The sequence below is a fragment of the Uloborus diversus genome, chromosome 2 (genome assembly GCF_026930045.1).
Source record: "Uloborus diversus isolate 005 chromosome 2, Udiv.v.3.1, whole genome shotgun sequence".
NCBI lineage: Eukaryota > Metazoa > Arthropoda > Arachnida > Araneae > Uloboridae > Uloborus > Uloborus diversus.
In genome coordinates, this window is record NC_072732.1 from 197,983,879 (window position 1) to 198,003,803 (window position 19,925).

General features: G+C 34.0%; 1 protein-coding gene across 1 annotated transcript in view; it reads left to right on the forward strand.

Annotated features, from left to right (window-relative positions):
- LOC129216752 (dual oxidase 2-like) overlaps positions 1–19,925 on the forward strand; it is a 76,639-nt gene that overhangs the window by 37,621 nt on the left and 19,093 nt on the right. The window contains exons 16-23 of the mRNA XM_054850969.1: positions 958–1,143; positions 2,390–2,606; positions 5,004–5,097; positions 6,384–6,553; positions 8,120–8,204; positions 8,558–8,763; positions 9,248–9,478; positions 12,116–12,209. Of these exons, the coding sequence (XP_054706944.1) occupies positions 958–1,143; positions 2,390–2,606; positions 5,004–5,097; positions 6,384–6,553; positions 8,120–8,204; positions 8,558–8,763; positions 9,248–9,478; positions 12,116–12,209 (1,283 nt within the window). The remainder of the gene's footprint in view (positions 1–957; positions 1,144–2,389; positions 2,607–5,003; positions 5,098–6,383; positions 6,554–8,119; positions 8,205–8,557; positions 8,764–9,247; positions 9,479–12,115; positions 12,210–19,925) is intronic.

The following is a 19,925-nucleotide window of genomic DNA, read 5'->3' on the forward strand; positions in this document are numbered from 1 at the left end:
CTAATTCACTCTGGCTCTGAGGTATAAAGTTATTGTGTACGAAGTTCATTGAAATCTTAAGAAAAATGTGAGTTAAGCTGCTAGACTTGCATCAATTTCCACTTACCTGCTTCAATATTCTCAAAACCAGCCCTAACAAAATTTTGTGCTTTTTTTCTTCTTTATTTTTTTGCTGCCGCTTAAAGTCCCATAGATTTTCGCTGTCCTTTTTATTTATTTTTTTTGCCCCTCCCCCCTCATTTATAATCCTCAATCGCCGCCACTGTTAGTTGTTTTGTGCATTAAAATAAAAGTGAAAATGCTCAAATAGAATAGCTCTGGTAAATTGATGCTTGACTCTGGACAAACTCATTTGTTTTTGGCTTAAAAGAACAAATCTTTTGATTAACTCTATGTGAATAATAATTTTTTTAATTCAAACAAGCTTTCCTCTTACTTATTTAAACAAATTCAACTGTTTAAACCTCAACGGATCAGAAATCAACTTATCAGAACCAGACTATATGGTAATGTGTATCATGTATTTATCATGAAAATCAAAAATTTAATAATTATAGAATTTTTTATGCAAATAAAAGTTTTTTGTAGTCGGTTGCTAATTTCAGCTTCTAGTTCAAAATGCAGTTGAACCTTGATTATCTGAAATTCTCAGTTAAATTAAGTTCATTTTGAAAATGTCCACAATTAATTTCTTCCATATTTTGAATAACAACTTGAATATTGTGATTGAAATTAATTTTAAATTCAGAAAATCTATCTCAAATTGAGGATGCTTTAACACAGAAGTAAATGCAGTTAAATGTGAACAAAAAATATCTATTACTAAGTTGAGAAAAATGTTACAGTCAATCATGCCAGTAAAAATATTTTTTGCTCATAATTCAATTGTTTAATAAAAATTTTGTTTGGTTATTTATTTATTTTTATTGCCATGTATTCTTCTGTTTAACTTTTTAGGTCTTAAAATTTGAATCTTTGGAAGAAAAAAACAACTTTGTTGAGAAATTGGAGACATTTTTAGGAAGAATAGGAATTGGTCGTCAGCGATATGAGTCTGCTGTTTCCCACATGCTCAGATCTGCTGTCACCAAAGCAGATAGACAAATGCAGTTAGAAAAGTTTTTCCGATGTGTATTTGCTCAAGTAAGTCAAGCTTTTGTTCTTCTTTATTGAAAGTGCATCAAAAATGTTAATTAAACAGCTGTTGTTCCAATTTTTCATCTATAAATTCTTGAAACAGTTTTAATAGTAATAACCTTTTATTCTAGCCATCCAAGAAAAGTTTTTGGCAATTAGGTGAATTTTCAATCGCTGTTATCAATGTCCTTTTCCTCAAACTCTCTGGTAGAAGATGCCTTCCGATTTTGTTCATTCTCTTAATTATTATTTTTTAATTGAAGCAATGTAGACTGTTGAATATCCAATATGGTCCAATGGTTGGGACCCATGCCTTTCTTCTGGGCTCAATTCCTAGCATAGGAAGATTTTAACCACTTTGTCCACACCATGAGACAATGCATGAAAAAAATTAAAACACAAGTCGTCTTTACTAATAATAGAGCTGAAAGTCTTTCTGTCTGGATATCTCACTGTCCGGATCTCTCTCTCTGTCTGTCAGGATCTCTGTGACGTGCATAGCACCTAGACCGTTTGGCTGATTTTCATGATATTTGGCACAGAATTAGTATGTAGCATGGGGGTGCGCACCTCAAAGCAATTTTTTGAAAATTTGATTTTGTTCTTTTCTATTCCAACTTTAAGAACATTTTCCCGAGCAAAATTATCATAAGATGGACAAGTAAATTACCAAGTTATCATAACGTGGAACCCTAACATGGGCAAACCAATTGGCGAGAAATTTATCATACATTATTTGTAAATATACAGGTGAACCAAAAGACCTTTTAATTTTCTACTACGGGCAAAGCCGTGCGGGTGCCACTAGTTGAACATAAAATATTATTTGACAACAGATTGTATGTTGCACAGTACGTTACTGTACTTAAGTCGGGGCTAAGGCAGAACTAGATGCATTATTCTGGCAGCCTAGTTATCATATCCAAAGACTGCAGTTTCATTCTTGTTATGGACTTATCCATGTGGAACAGTGAATAACCAAGCTGGAAATATATGCCATCTCATAGAAGCTGAGAATGTCAACAAACGGGTAGACAAATTAAATTTATCTCACCAGCGAGTGTCCACAGCTTTGGTGCAGTTCAACTTGTCAAATGAAGTCAAAGCTCGGGCTTTCTCGGCTTCAATGAGATGACATCAGCATCCAGCTCAGTTAATCACTGTCAGTATAATGCATGAAATTGCATATTGTTCTTGCTTCTACAATTCATAATATTGCTGTTTAAAATAATATGAGCTCGCATTTTGACAGGCATTTTCCATCCATCAAGATGAATTGATGGACATTGATTACAATCAAGCGAAAGAAATTGTCAAAGTTGAGCTCACAGCATACGAATTCGCGGAAGCTTTGTCCTTGCGGCCAGATGCTCTGTTTGTGAAGCAAATGTTTGCCCTTATTGATGCAGATGGGAATGGTTACATTTCATTCCGAGAGTTTCTGAATGTCATTGTCATTTTTGCAAAAGGTGAGTGTTTTTTTGTTTTTGTTTTTTTTTTTTTCAGTTTAGCATGCCTAATTTTGCATTTTTGAATTTTTTTTATACTTATTGGTTCAGCATAATTCGGGAACATAAATTGATAGTCGTAAATCACAGCTAAAGTCTGACTATTATGAGAAAAATTGTTAGGTAGTGTTCAAACCTGTCATTTAAAAAAATGGGGGAGGGGCAAAGGGTTTGTATTCAATACATTTTATAAGGAAAAATAACAAAATACTCACAAAAATGCATAATCAGATTGTTTCTTAAATTCAGGGGTTCAACCTTAAAAAATAATGTCACTGGGTGGTAGCACGCTTGCTAGAGGATTTAGTGGCCTAAACCCTCCCAGGTAATCCCGGGCCAAGATTATCTCTCGAGCACCATGCCATTGGCATTGGTTTTCTAACGATAGTAAAAAAAAATTATAGTACGAGAGGAACTTTTTCAGTTTTCCATAATGTGTCAGGAACTATTTTTCAGTTTTCTGGAAAACTTTGCTTTTTGAAATGTGCCACTTTTTGCATTAATGTACTATAAATCAGGTATATATGTTATAGTTATAATTTGATTAATTTGGTTAATATTAATTATAACTACTAATAAGTTTTCATAATAAGAAGTTAATTGATCAATCAAAAAGACAAGAAAAATTGAAAGTACCCTAAGCATAGAATCTTGGAAGTCTGGACCCTGGCCAGTTGTAATGAAATTTATCCTTAATTTTAAAAATAATTTCAATCAGAATAGTATGGTTTTTGACAATTGTTTTCAAAACAAGTGCATCTTTCAGAATATATTCATTGTTCATAGATACTTTAACAGTTCAAGTTCAGTCATTATATAGGGCTAAGCTAACTTGGTAGCACTGTGAAGGCTATAATAAGCCTGCTCACACCATTGTATATGTTGCCAGGTTAGCCTTTCCCCAATTATGGAAAGTTAGCAGTAAGTTACTACCTCTAAGCCAGGGCTAAGGCATAACTACATGCAATATGCCAGACACCCCTGTAATCACATCCAGAGACTGCAGTTTCGGGGATGACATCTGCCTTCAGCTTGGTTATGGACTATTCCAGACTAATGAGTTATAATTAGAATGAAACTGCAGTCTCTGGATGGAATAACTGGGCTATCTGGTGTATTGCATATTGTTGTTTAGAAAGGATACTCACTAAGTGCATTTTAAAAGCCATTAAGTACAAAATTTTCCATAAACAAATTAAGCTGGGACAATTAATCTGAAATTATAATAATGAAGGCTTAAAACAAAACTTGAACATTAAAAAATAATAATATTGCAGCAAAAGAACACCCATAGTTTTTTTTTTTAATTTTTTTATAATACAGCAGACTCTTGTTTTACTCTGGTTTATTTTATGTGTTTTAAGATTTGACACCTTTGTTTTATTTTATGCGAATGAGTTTCAGTTTTACGCGGATGCGGCAATGCAAGCAGATAAAATTTTCCTCTCTTTCAAAATCCAAACTTCTAAAGATTGCAGATTACGCGTAATCAACTGCATTTTGGCGTGCTAATATTCGAACTTGGGCCACTGGAGACATATTATGCGATTGGTTCCAGAAGTTAAGCTATTAAGCTCACACAGTTCAGAACTCACTGGAGGAAGAGCTTTTAGGAGTGGCAAAGGAGGAAAAACCAACTAGGGTACTAACGTCAGCGATGCACAACCAAAACCATTCACATTGAAAATTTTGAGCCATTCCTAGACAATAGAAATAATCTTTATGATTTGTTAGTGAAGGAAGATTCTATCATGGAAATGATGCAAGTGATCATGGATGTGTTTATGCTCTGCAAAGAATTACAGAAAAAAAATTCTTAATGACTGCCAAAAACCTATCATAGCCAGCTCCTCTTTATAAACAGAACACGAAATTAATTTATGTTTTCTTTATGCATGTTGTGCATAAAAGTCGATATAAGTACACATTAAACTTATTATACAATGAGTCATCACTAGAATGAAGTATTTTGTTATCTACGGAACCAAATTCCTATTTTAACACTAGTATTAGATCTCAATTTACGCAATTTCGATTTACGCAGGATTGCTGTGGAACCCCCACGCAAAACAAGGGTCTACTGTAATTATTTTTTACTTTTTTCCACATTTTCAGAAAATAACCAAGTGCACTTAGTGAGTTTTTCCTCTAAACTGACTATATATTGCATATAGCGAGTTAGTTAACAATATTTCATCTTGTTTCTCAACCTTGAGACTTCATATCTATAAATATGAGTGGCATTGTAATTTATGAGATTCTTTCTGTTAAAAGAGATCATGATTCTGACCTAAAAGCTAGTTCCTATTTCTGTTACAAATTTTAGTTGCCTAATTTTATTTATAAATTTTCTTTCAGGTAGCCCTGAAGACAAAATTAAACTGATGTTCGACATGTATGACATAGATCGATCAGGAAAGCTATCTCGTCATGAATTCTCAGACATGATTAGGTACAAAATTAAACTTGCAAAAAAAAAAAAAAAAAAAAGATTTTCTTCTCAGGCTCTCAAGTATTTTTTCATCATATCATCATATTTTTATATTGCAATGGTTTAGTTGTGTGCAGGACTTGTGAAAACATAACATGTTCCATAATCTGAACAGCTTGGTATTACAAACTTCCCCAGTCTCAATTTGATTGGATTGAAGATTTTCTACTGTATTCACTGGGCCAGCTCTAGTAGTTCTACCGCCGTAGACGATATTGACAAGTGCCCTTCCCCTCCGTTTAATAATAATAATAATAATAATATAAAATAATAATAAAACAGAAATAACAGTAAAGTGCTTTTAATAAAAATGACTTTTTAGTTAAATTCCAAACTGGGTTTTGCATATCCAAGCACTGGGTCACACTTAAAATTAAAGTCGTGCATCTTATGGCACTGAAACGAATATTAACATTTTCGAAAAATTTTAAACTCACACAGTTTGCCACCTCCAAAATTAAATCTAATTTCTCGTTAAATTTCAAACTTCGTTTTGCATATCCAAGCACTGGTACACAGTATTTTTTTCTTTTTGCATTGAAGCAGTAAATCTTGTGGTGCTGAAACAGAAATTCATACTTTAAAATAATGTTTCAATTTCAAAATTGGTCTGTCGCCCTAGGCGGTCGCCTAGCTTGCCTATCCCAGGAGCTGGGCCTGTGTATTCAGCAGTAAGTTACCACCTCTAAGGTAGGGCTAAAGCAGAACTACATGCAATATACCAGACCGCCCGGTTATCACATCCAGAGACTGCAGTTTCTTTCTTGTTAGAACTCATTAGTCTGGAATAGTGAATAATCAAGTTGGCAGCAGATGTCATCTCGTTGAATCCCAGAGTGCCAACAAACTGTTAGATGAAGTAAATTTGTCTCACCAGCGAGTGTCTGAAACATGGTACAGTTCGACTCGTAAATTGAAGACAAATCTTGGGTATTTAGCAGTAAGTTACCGCCACTGAGCCAGTGCTGAAGACAATCGCTGCTGAGATAAATTTACATTAACTACCTGTTTGTTGGTGCTCTGAGCTTCAATGAGATGACATCTGCCTACAGCTCAGTTATTCACTATTTCAGACTGATGAGTTCTAAGAAGAACGAAATTGCATTCTCTGGATGTGATAACTGGGCTGTCTGGTATATTTTATGTAGGTTCTACTTTGTTAAATTTTGATACTGTTCATGTATTAGATGTATGCTTTGTCTTTCTTAGCATTATCAGTTAGTTAGCTATTGCTTTTATTTATTTAGATCAATGCTGGAACTTGCAAATCAATCCTTATCATCCTCTCAATTAGACGAACTCACAGAAGCAATGTTTCCTTCTTGTGACAACAAGCAAGAAATGACATTTGCTGATTTTTCACACATTTTAGCTGATCATAGAGAAGAGTTGGGATATGTGCAGCTCAGTTTCAATGGTAAGGTTTTCAGATGTGCTTCGAAAAATTCCTACGAGAGAAATTTTCAGTCACTCATTTTGAACTGTGCAAAACTCTCAATTGTGCCTTAACATCCTTTTTTTAGTTTCAAGTCCTTAAAAGTTCATTTTTTAAAAAATCTATTCTCTTTTTTGCCTCTAAAATGTCAGTTTGTTTTGAATTTTCCCTCTGTAATATCATTTATCAATCTGCATATATATTTTTTTTTCTAAAATAAATATGGAAGTTGCCCAACCATGCTGATTTTCTAAGTTTTGAATCAAATGAGATATTGAGGGGGGGGGGAGCACTGCAGCTGGATTTCAAAATTATTTGAATTTGCAATAAGTTCATTCATAAGTTTTCTTGATTTAGGCAAAAAATGCATTTAAACGTTAAAAAATTTTCAGCTGATCGATAAGCAAAAATTGGTTAATCAACAAAGTAGCCGATTACTGACTACTGCTGATTAAACGGCGTATCCTTCATTTTTAATCTTTAAAACTTAAGAGAAATGTCTTTTTTTGGACCCCTTTTTTTTAGAATTCAGGTCTATTTTCTCTGAAAGACTGTTGGAACACCTGACTGTTTTTTTTCCTTCTATTTTTTAACGAATCATAGAATTAAATGCTAGTTATAAATTCTGTTAAAATAGAGGAAACTGATTTATCATGTTGACCTGCCAATTGCAAGATGATTTGTAACATGTGAGTTTGATTCAGAGAATGTGAGTTACCTCATAGTTGTTGGATTTGTCTTTTTTGGGCAAATTTGATTTCCAGTGTAATACACCGATGTAAATCATACAATTTGGGTATGTTTATCTGTTTTCTCCAAAGGTGCAAGTGAATCAATGTTGCAAGTTTATTTGCTTTTTATCTCTACATTGTGAGTGTGTGTGTTTCAGTTTATTTTACTCATTGTTTAATTATGTTTTTATAAATACAGTGAAACCTGTGTAAGTTGACCACCTGCGGTGTACTACTTTAGTGGTCAACTTAAACAGGTGGTCAACTTACAGAAGTTGATTTATATGATAAGGGCTAATTCCGTGCCTGAAAAAGCGGTCAACTTACAAGGGTGGTCAACTTTACAGGTTTTACTGTACTTAGAAATGCTTACTTTATAAGTTTCATTAAGCTATGGTGTTATTGAATGAAGATAGTTTTCTGAGATTCAAAAATAAAAGCAGTGTTGGCAGTCAACATGTTACATTATCCAACAATGGAAAATGAAATTGGTATTGATTTATAATAACCAAAAAAAGACATCATGACATTTTTTTTCCTTTACGTTGTTAAAAGTTTTATGATCCTTTCCGCATGTTGCAAATCATAATTACAAAATATGGTAATGATTTTTTCAACAAATCTTTGAAGTATCCTGTCAAAATTTTGACTCTTTTTAATAATTCCAGAAAATGTCAACAAGTCAGCTTTGTGCATTGTGTATAATATTTTGCCAGAAAATGTAGTGCAATTTTTTGTTAATATAGTGTACTTTTATTGACATTATTTTATTTAAATTAAATAATTTATTTTTCTATTTTATTTATTTTTATTTTAGTTGGAGAAGAGTATAAAACAACACCACAAGCTGCCCGTAAAAGTGTTGCTATGAGAGCTGAAGAAACTGTTGTTAGGGCATATAGGTATATAATCTAGTGTATTTTTTCATTTTTAATTGCTCACGATTTTCAAATGTTAAGGAAAATACTTCTTGCAATTTTCAGTTGAAACATATAATTTGTAAACCATTACCATTTTTTCCACTTTGTCTTATGTTTCTAATATTTCTTAAGTTCCTGTTAAAAAATGACATTTACTGCTTAAAATTTCTTCCTAATGCTTGGTCATCCAATACAATTATTGGTCAAATATGATATTCGGTGCATCTCTAATTGACACCTTATTTCCTAATATTTGCATAGTTGCAATGACTGAGTAATTAAGTACGTTTCTTTCTACGTTAAACTAGCTTCTAATTTGCTTTTTTTGTTAATAGCATTTTAGGGGAACCAAAAGCTCCCTTGCAAAGGAAACAAGGCACTTTGCTGAGAGTGGAGACAAAGCCAATGATTTATGAAAGTGATCCAACAAAACAGAAGGTTAATAAAATTATCCGCTTCATTGAAAATTACAAGCCTCATATTTTTTGGACAGTCCTGTACACATTAATCATGTTCGGCATTTTTATTCAGAAGGCATATTGTGAGTGTACATTTTGTTTATTTTACCCTCATTTATGAGTTTAAATGTAGTATAGTACTTATAAGTTTGTTTTAAATTTGCTGCAAATGTCAGCATTTGTAATGAATACACTAGTTTATCCTCAAGCAGAAAAAAAAATAGAACAGACTTCTGCTTTATTTAGAGCTGCTAAAAAATAGAAGTGCGGCTGGAAGTTGCTCTAAAAAGTAAATAATTTTATTCTTTGAACACCATCCATACTACTTTTAAATTTAATTTTCAAAGAAGGTGAAAAAAAATAGATAAAATGATGAAAACCATATTTTTGCTGTTTTACTTGTATCACCTGGGCACAGTGTTTTTTTTTTTTTTTTTGCAGAAAACTTTAAAGGATTTTTTTGTGTTCGCAGACAGTCATATTATATCTAGATCTGTCATTTTGTACTAAATATCTGAATGATGAATTCTCTAAAGGTAATGTATTGTTTGTTATATCCAATCACAGACTACTCTGTTGAAGCTGAGCACAATGGTCTCAGAAGAATCGCTGGTGGTGGAGTAACGATCACACGAGGGGCAGCAAGTTCTATGATGTTTGCATTTGCAACAATACTCTTGACGATGTGCCGCAATACCATAACGTTTCTTCGAGAAACCTTCTTCCACAAGTATATTCCATTCGATGCAGCCATATCCTTTCATAAGTACATAGCATTTTGGGCTCTCATATTTTCAAGTAAGTATATTATTTGGAGCAACAGTCTTACTCTGCTTTCAAAAAAAAGAACAGCAATATTTGTTGAAAAGCCGTGTACATACTTGCCAACTCTACTGTTTTTAACAGGAGACTCCTGTTTTTCACGTCCATCTCCTGATTTCCAGTTTTTTACCATTTTCTCCTGTTTTTAGTTTTTTTTCAATCAATCGTGAAAAAATGTCACTTTTTTCTCAAAAGATGGCACCCATTTCTAATCATCTCCCAATGTCAGGCGAGAGTAGAACTTCATATAGTGCATAAGAATATGGACTGGAACCAATTTTCTTTTTGGGGGTGAGAATTCTCTAACAATTACGCCAGAGAGTGCCAAAATAGGTTTTCTGCACCAACTTGTAACAAAGCTACTTATAATGGCAAATCTGTGCCTTTTTTCTCCTAAGCATAATATGTAGGTGTGCCAGAAAGGGGTAGCTGCTAAGTTCTCCATTTTCTCAAATTGTATTTGCATGCTGCAAAAATTCGATTTTTGTTTTTCATAAATTGGCGCCAAATTTAGTGTACTGAGTTGGCCTGCTCAAGAGTTTTGCTTAGAAGCATTTTTCCAATTAAAAGCCTATTTAGTAAAATTTAATTTTCGGAAGCATTTCCACATTGCATATTCAATGAAGCACGTGACTTGCCGAAAATTTCAGCAGATTTCAATCTTTTTGCATCTTGAAAATACTTCAATTATTTTGAAGGTTGAAAGTTATTTCAACATGTGCCTACTTATTTTATGTTTTATTTTAATAATTTATTTATATTTTTTCTGAATTTTAGTAATTAAAATTTTGTTGTTACTTTTAATGTGAGGAATGTGGAATGTCCTCCTTATTATTTGCTTTTTCACTTGACATATTTTGTGAGGTCTTTTTTCTTGCTGCTACCAATTAGCTTACACTTACATCCAATTAGCTAAATCCTTATTTCATTTTCAATTAGATATTCATCGCATTTAAAAGCATAATATAATTATGGTATGAAATATATTGCTGACGAATCATCTAGTAGAATCTCCTGTTCTTTTTCCTTCGAAGGTTGGCAAGTACAGGCATAACATGAGGTGCCACTCATACCCCTTTTTCTATGCAAAAAAATATGCCTATCATTTGTGTTTAAGTCCTATGGCAGTCCCACTCAATCTTACTCATACTGATATTAGCTGCAAGTGGCTTCTTAACAATTGGTTGCTTTTAATGGCATTGTGTTAGTGTGAAGGTTATTTTTCATTGCTTCACCTGTGTACCGTGTTTGGTTTATCTCCTTATTTGGTGATAAACTCTATTAATAATTCAGAACCATGTTTTGGATAGCCAAGTTATGAGGCAAATATCTATTTAAATTCTCATCTCCAATACTTCTATCAAACTTATTTTTGTCCTTTGACCTCAAAGCAAAATATTGTTATCCTAATTAGGGTAACTGCACCAGTCACAGACATGCTTAAGACATTGCTCTCAGGTTTTATTTTTATTTTATTCACTTATTTATGTATTTATTTTATTTTATTTTATTTATTTATTTATTTAATTTATTTTATTTTTTTTTAATAAAACAGGGATATTTTCAATTCATCTGACTTCACAGCAGTCTGAATTATGTTTGTTTGATTCTTATTATTCAATAAAGCGTTTGAAATAGTAATTCTTTTTTTTTCTTTTTTGTTTAAAAAACAGTTGATAAGATTGTTCTCCATTTCAGTTTTATTCTTAAAACCATCTTAATAATAAGCTAAATTTGCTACAGATGAATCAATCTCTTGAATGTTAGATGAATCATGATTTGATTCATCTAACATTTAAGCATGATAAATATGCATAATAAACCACACATGATCGCTTGGATTTATCAATAAATCTATTTCAAACAACTCTAAGAGAAGGTTCTTCTGCCTTTAGATAGGAGTTTAATGAGACCTCATTTCTTCAGTTTTGGTCTCCTTATCTCAGGAAATATATTTCTGTATTGGAAAGGGTTCAAAGGAAAGGCTACTAGACTAATAAAGGACTTTCAGATTTAGATTATGATAGCAGACATAAAAAGCTTAATATGTATGGCCTAGACTAAAGGAGAGTCAGAGAGGACATGATTCAGTTATTTAAATTTATCAAAATGAAAAATGTTAATGGGTTATTTTTGCACAGAAAGCAGGACAAGGAGTCATTGTTTTAAGCTATTCAAATCTCAGGCTAACCTAAAAATTAGAAAAAATGACTACTTTAGTAGGGTTGTGGGCACTCCAACAACTTACCAGAAGAGGCGATAATGAGTAAGGGGGGTGGATAGCATTAAGAAGGTTATTGCTATTGATCTTCATTGAGGACTGATAAACTGACTAGGACCAATCTAGCTGGGCCCAGAGCCTGTTGCTAGTTGTCACATTTGTTTTTGCATTTGTATTGTTTTCGACTTTAAAGAAACTTTGGTTGTATTACATTTTCGAATATAAGTCACGCTTTTTTGCTCTCTCCCAACTGGTGCACTATAATGAGAAGCTGCTGTACTAAAATTAATCTACTGTATAGATATGCTGTTCAACTTAAATTCAAAAAAATTAATGTATGAGTAAGGCATTTCTTTTCATGAACTGCAAATATCTATTTTTCCCTTTTACAGCATTTCACGCTATTGGTCATGCAATCAATTTTTATCATGCTGCTACTCAAACAGTGATTGACTTGGCATGCCTCTTTCCTAACTTTCATTTTGAGTAAGTAATGAATTTATATTCGTCAAACATTGTCTGTATAACTCTAACACTACCTTAAAATAAATGCAAAAAAAAAAAGCAATGGAAGAGAAAAGACAACTTTTTCCTTTTACATCTTTCTCCTTTTTGTAATTAAATATTTTAAATATTGTCTTTTTTACCTTAAAAACTAGAATCCTGGGAAGCAGGGGTGCCCATCCCCCCCAAGCTTAATGGCGCAAATTCCCCCCTAAAAATTTTCTCTCTTTCGAATCGGGTTAAACATAAGTTTTTAGAGTGTTTAATATCCAGTCAAATTCAAGGGGGGGGGAGGAAGGGTAGCGCTAACAATTACCATTTGAACTGAAATATTGTTGGATTGTTGACCCACCTTGCCTTCCCAAATTTTACAGCGTGGACCTTGAGTAAACAAGTTTTGGGTACCCCTGAATTTTGCAATACACCTTTTTTTTTTTCCAAACATATGAATAATTACAGGGAGAGTGGATTCAACTTTCTGGCTTGGGATGCAGTCATTACTAGATGTATACAATATGAATGTACAATATGAATCTTATTTTATTGTCACCTAGATAGAGGGTTCGGGGTTTTCTCCCCCGGTAAATTTTCAAAATTTTAGTTTTAAAACTACAGTTTTAGACGAGCTCTGGTGATGTTAGGGGGATAAAAGATTTGGTGGCCCCTTCCTGGTAATTTTTCAATATTGAAACTTTAAAAGCGCAACTGTAGATAGTCTTACGTTGTGTTAAGGAGAGCTCTCCTTTGTTTTCAAAATTGTAGTTCGAAAAACGAGTTTTAGACTGTTTATGGTAATGTTAGGGAAAGAAGAGATCCTATGGCTTGCCCCAGGAAAATTTTCAAAATTAAAGTCTTAAAAACGTTATCTATGGTTGGGAGGAAAAGCAGTTTTTTGAAATGCAAGCTCTAAAATCGCAATTGTATAGCCAACCTTTGTGACGTTAAGAAAAAGTTTTCGGAAGCTCTCTCGGAATTTTCTCGAAATTGAAGCCCTGAAAACTAATTTAGGACGATTTTTTAATAATATTAATGAGTGGGGGGGGGGCGCTCCACTTAAATTTTCGAACTTGTCGCGTTAAAAACGCAGTTTTGATAGATCTTGATAATGTTGGTGGAAAGTGAATTTCGATGGCATTCCCCCGGCAATTTTTTGAAATTTATATTCCAAAAGCGCATTTTTAAACTTGCCTTTGATCGTGTTAAGGAAAGAGGGGGGAAATCAGGGGCTCTCTCCTATAAATTTTTCAAAATTGCAGTACTAGAAACAGTTTTAGATGACTCTTGATAATAAAGAGGGTGTTATTCTGGCTTTACAGTACGGGCGGTCTCCTGGAAATTTTCTAAAATTGAAGTCGCATAGCCAAAAAAGATGAATCACACACACCGTGACAGATATTTTTCGAAAATCCTCAAAAATGGATTCAGTTATTCAGCACACATCGAAAATCAGAATTCGAGAATTTTAACGAATCAGATATCCTTCTATATATATATATTAGATATAGAAGAAAGTAAATATGATTTACAAAAAAAATTCAAACAACTTAAGAACTGACATTAGTGAAAACCACCTGGTTTCCATCAGTGAAAACTAACAGTATTGAAAGTTTTAATAAAAATCGCCTAATGATAAATTGAAACAAACAGTTTTAAAATGGTAGAGAAGATGGGAGTAAAGTGAAATGAGAAAAATTCTTCATGAGCTTAAACTCGTTAATGAAGAAACTATATTAATTGTCGATTGGAGGGATAAAAAAATGTTATTCGCAAACTTCAAAACTAGTTCTTAACGATTGTCAAGGTGCAAATGAATCAATGAAAGACTAGAGCATATTGGTCAGAATTATTACAAACAATAAGACATTTTTTACCTCTCTTGCTCTCATCACTGTCACACGTATTGATCATACAAAATTGTGTTACTTCGAGAAAATTTATAAAAAATTGAGAAGAAATCAAATTGTCTGATCCAGCTTTGAAACAAACACCAACTCCATGACGTTTGTAATGTTCCCTTCATTGAAAAAGAGACACGGTCATTAAATTTTGGAAAGAATACCAGGGCCATCGTTAGGTCAAAAAAAACTGCAGGGGGGGTACGCTTTTGGCGACCCCTTCATTGTTTCAAACGCATGTTCTAATATGCAGTGAGAGAGAGAGAGAGAAGATTCGATTTCTGGTTTAGCAGTGATAGTCATATTACTAGACCTTAGTACTAGCAATATAAATTTGACTGCAAGGATAATATTCAATCAGAGTTAGGGGGTGTCGGAGGGCTACCTTCTTGCATTATTTCGAAATTGAAGACATAAAACGCAGTTTTAGACTATATTTAAGTTTGGAAGGAAGGGGAGAGGACGTCCAGGATATAGTCTCTCCCGAAAAAAAATTTCAGATTTAAGTACCCAACACAATCGTGCGTTATATTTAATTATGTTCAGAAGAGAGGGTCCGGGGGCTCTCCCCCGAGAATAAGATTGTTATTTGAAAAACACAGTTTTAAACGATCTACGGTGATGTTAAGGGAGGAAGAGACTCGGGGTCATCGTTCTATAATTTTTCAAAATGCAAACTTCAAGCACGCATTCCCAATTTTGAACTATTTCTGATTGTGACATGTAAAGGGTGGTCCGGGGGTTCTCCCCCGGGAATAATTTGAAAATTGTAGTTCGAAAAATGCAGTTTTAGACGATCTATGGTGATATTGAGGGGAAGAGAGATGCGGGGGCCACACCTCCCCCCGAAATGTTTTGAAATTTTGAAGCCTTAAAAGCGCGATTGTAGACTTTTTTTTTGGTTGTGCACCACCAGTTTCTTGAAATTAAAGCTTCGAAAACGTAATTTAAGCCAAGCGTCAATGAAAGGGGGGGGGAGTTTTGAAGGGGCTTGCGAGCAGAAATGTTTCATAATTGAAGCACTAAAGGCGAGATTTAAGACATTTTTCGATGATGTTGGCGAGAGAGAGAGGGGCATTTTCTCGAAAAAATTTCGATTTGTTGAAATCGCAATTTTAGAAGATTTTTGGTAATGTTAATGGGTGGAGAGATTCGGAGTCCTCCCCTGGCAAATTTTCAAAATTGAAATTCAATTAACTCAATCGTAAATGATTTTAAATACTGTTAGAATGGTAGAAGGTTTTAGAGATGTCTCCCGAAAATTATTCTGAATTGAAGCTTTAACAATGAATTTTTGGAGGATCTTCGGTAATATTTGGAGGACGACAGTTTTGAGACACCTCAGATAGTACTTTTAAAATTAAAGTCCAAAAGATGAAATTTATTCGGCCATGAATGATGATGAATGATTAATTGTGACGGCGTTTCTCGGAGGTTACGTTGGCAGCACTCTCACGGTTTTTCGAAATTGCAGTCCTAAATACTCAGGTGTAGGCCTTTTTAATGACGTTAGGATAAGGAATGGGGTTTGAGAACGTTTTCCTGGGATTTCCCCAGGATCAAAACCTTACTTTTTAAAAACTCATTTCCAGGTCCGCTTTGGGGACGTAAAAAGAAGTGTTTGGAGTTCTCCACTTTTCTTTTCAGTTTGGCTACGTCCCTCCTATCTTCATTGTAATTGTTAATTATTGATAAACATATTGTGGTAATATTTTTTTCCAATTTTCCTTTGTCAAACACGATTATTTGCTTGGATTTTCCAAAATAAAGTTTTCAATTTCCCGCCTAATATTTTTGTTTTCATTTAATACAAGCGTTTGCGGCCTTAGAAAAAGGACTTTTAACATTTTGAACGGATGTGGTAATTTTCTATGATACCTTAGGTCTCTATTCCACTTCATTTTATTTTAAATATACCACCTGCATCTCTTGATTAAGCTTTGATTTACTTACGATTTTTACATTCAAACTTTTAGAACTTTTAATGTGAGAATTCATTACAATACTTTGAAATCTCTTTTTGCATTTAACTGTTTTTTTCTCTCTCTCTATTTCAAATTTATTTCGACGACCCATACATTTTTCTTCACTTAGCATTGATTTTCAGAACAACGTTTTTCATCAAAAAAAAAAAAAACATATGGGAATGATTCGGTGACCACTATCCTATGGGCTGTCCTAATGAAGTTGTCCTATTTATTTATATATATTTTTTTTAACTGAAGAACCGTGAAGCATGGTTTTGTATAACCAGGGCCGCCGAGAGATGAGGCGTGCACCATGTTATTTTTTTCGCCGGTCCTCCCTCCCATAATGCTAATTTTACTCTATGCACAATACTTTAATTTGAGCCGAGCCCATAGTTTCCGACTAGGCAGACATACCCACTCTGCGGCCTAGTGAAGAGTGTACTGTACCAGTGGCGTAGCTACAGTGTTTGCCGCCCGGGGCGGTTCCTCAATTTGCCACCCTTTCGTTGTGAAATAGCTAATACATTAAATTGTTAAAGGTGTTTAAATTAAAATTAGAAATTTGATTGAAGAAAACAAGACATAATTAATTTCTATATACTTGCAAAAGAAAAAAAAGGAGGGGAGAAAAGGGACCACATGGAGAAAATTGCTAAATGTACGCATTAAAAGCGTAATTCCAATCAAATTTTAGTAAAGTTCCAAGAGAGGGCGGTTTGGTTTTGCTCCCTTTTTTTTTCAAAACTGAAGCCTCTTTTAGTGTTTCTTTGTTGACGTTAGGAGATCGGTGTGCACCGCAAGACAATTTTCCGAAATGAAAGTTTAAAATGCATCTTAGCTACTTTGGGGAGCTTAAGAAATTCGTTAATGGTCGAATTCGAAAATTTTAAGCTCTGAAATATGCAATTTTAGGCTATCTTTGGCAACGCAATTGTAAGCGTTAGAGGAGAGATTGGCGCTGAGGTTTCTTACTAAAATATTTAAAAATTGAAATCAATTTCAAAGGTATCTTCGGTGGTTTGGTGAATGTTCGGGTTCTTCCTTTGAAAAATTTTCGGCACTGAAGTCTCAAAAACGCAATTTTAGGCTATCTTTGGTGGCGTTTTCAAAGGGGGCACCAAAAATGTTGTGAAGCCAAGCAGCTCTCTCGTGGAAAAGTTTCGTAATTGACGCCCGACTTTAGGCTTTGTTTGATAATGTTAGGAGCAAGAGGGGGCTGAGTTATGTTTCCCTCTCAAAATCTTTCTTAAAACTGAAGATCATTTTAGGCTATCTTTGAAAAGGAAGTGTTAGCGAGCTCTCCCATCCCCGCAAATTTCTAAGAAAGAAAATTTGGGCTATCTTTGGTGCCGTTAGGAAAAGGAGTGAGTAATTCGGCTTTTTTTCCTCAGAAATTTTTCAAAATTGAGGTTTTCAAAACACAGTTTTTCTCTTGGAGACGTTAGGTAAAAGAAGGGGAGGGGAGGAGGGTTTAAGAACTCTCTCTCGGAAAAATTCCGAAATTGAAATCCTGAAAACATATTTTAGGCTATCTTTGATCACGTTAGGAATTAAGGATATTCAAGGCTCAAATGCTGTTTTCACAAATTGGTATTGAAATATCGAAGTTTCAAAAACGTAATTTTAGGCTATATGTTGAGACTTTAGAAGGGAGGGAGGGTGGGAATTTTTTTCATGAAAGTTTTCAGAATTGAAGGTCTAACTATGTACTTTTTGGCTGTGTTTGCCAGGTTAGAGCAAAACACAGGTTTCAGGGCTCTGCCCAGAAATTTTGCAGCACTGAGGTCTAAAAATCTAATTCTAAGCTATCTTCGGTGGTATCAGGAAAGAGGATGAAATATTCGAGAGCTCTCCCACCTAAAAACATTTTGAAGCTATCTTTCCCGCTGTTAGATTACAAAGTAGAGGTGGGAGAGGTTCCCAACCGGAATTATTTGAAGCTGAATACGCTAAAACACAATTTTAGACTATATTTGGCCAAGTTGAGGGATCAATAACAAACCAAATATTGAAAATTGTAATTCGCTTAACTTCGACAAGGATAGACTAACATGTGATACAAAGTTGTCGGATAGATTTTCTGCTCTCAAAAGCGAGAAAACAGAAATCCCTTTTACTTCCTTTGAGAGAACTCTTATAATGAATGAGAAATTAAAGCGAACTCTGGTACATATTAAGCAACCACAGTGATAAGCAATGAATTGTTTCGTGAACCATTTTAAACCTTCCCTTCCCCTTCTTACTCCTGTCACCATTTTCCTGAAGTTAAAAAAAAAGAGAAAGTTTTTGTTTTACAAAGTGGTTTTTAAGAAAGTCTCTTCTAATCCAGTGCGAACTTTTTCTTATAACGAAAATTGGAAGACTTCATTGCATTCTCCCTCCTGAAGTTAACTTCTACAGTCTAAAAAACATTGGTCCCATGATTGTCCACTGCCGCCCCCTCAGAGAAAAACAAGGATTATACCAATATGCTATCAAGAAAGACTCTTGTTTTGTATCAAATTATTTTTAATCCAGTAGTGATACAAAAGCCTTACATTTCGATGATTTTCTTTTTGCCAGCAGTAGCAGATTAAAACCATAATGGAAAATACGTTTTTTTTCCACATCAAAAGTGTTGATTTGCCGCCCCTAGAAAAGTGCCGCCCGGCGCGGACCGCCCCCTCCGCCCCTCTCTAGCTACGCCACTGTACTGTACTGAATACTTTTTGTGCGTTAATGAAAATGTTTGAAGCATATATATTTCCGCGGTCCTTACTTAGATACTCTTAATAAAAGAGAATCATATGAATGTTCCTAAATTGTATTTTAAGATTACAATTTCTATTCTAATTTTGAAGAAAAAATACTTCTGTCACTATCATTTCAATTGTTCATTTATAATTACTATTTTAATTTTTTAAAACAATGAAGAGTTTCTCTTTTTTTTTCGTTAGTTGCATAGCTAAAATGAAATTGGCGCCCCCACTTCTAAAAGACTGTGATGGGGGGGCTACGGCGACGGCCCTAAATAGCACGTGAAAAAAATATTGTTAATGCATCTATTTCTTGTTGAATGAGTTTAATTTTTTTCCCTCCGAAATTTGAAAATTTCATGTTCTAAAGGAAAAAAAATCCCCCCCCCCCCAAAAAATTTCGATGGCGCAACTTGCGCCATAATCCCCCCTTGTGAGTATCCCTGCTGGGAAGAGGGGAAGTTAGGAAACATCTTTTAAATTTATTTTAGCAGAGTAAACAGTTTTAAATGCTAGTTAACTCAATGCTTGTTTATTTTATTGTGTCATCAATGCTTTCACATTGTTTACTTTTGTTTTATTATTTAAAAATTCAAAGTTCAACGTTTTATGAAGCAGAGAATACATGTATACATCAGCTCAGTGAGCTCGGCTGCTCTCTCCTCCTGCAGGATAGTTTTTGGAGCGAAAAGCTCGGAAATTATTTTATGAGCCAAAAAGGATGCCATAAAATATACTTTCCAGCCACATTAATTAGAGACGTACCGAGTACTCGGTAACTACTCGGTGCAGGGCCAATTTACCAAGTACTTGGTACTCGGCCAAATTTTGATCAGGTACTCAGTCAATACCGAGTAGTTGTAAAAAATTGAATATTGTTCAAAGCAGATTTTACAATTACTAAAAAAAGTGCAAGCATATATAATATACTGCAATTGTTTATATATAATTCAAATTAACAAGTCAAATTTAAATTTTGAGAATAATGAAGTTTGTTATGCTTCAATGGAGTAAATCATTTATTTTAATGTCCCAAAGTTAATGAAACTTATTTATTAAAAATGGGAAAAGAAAAGTAAGTACAGAAAATATGACATT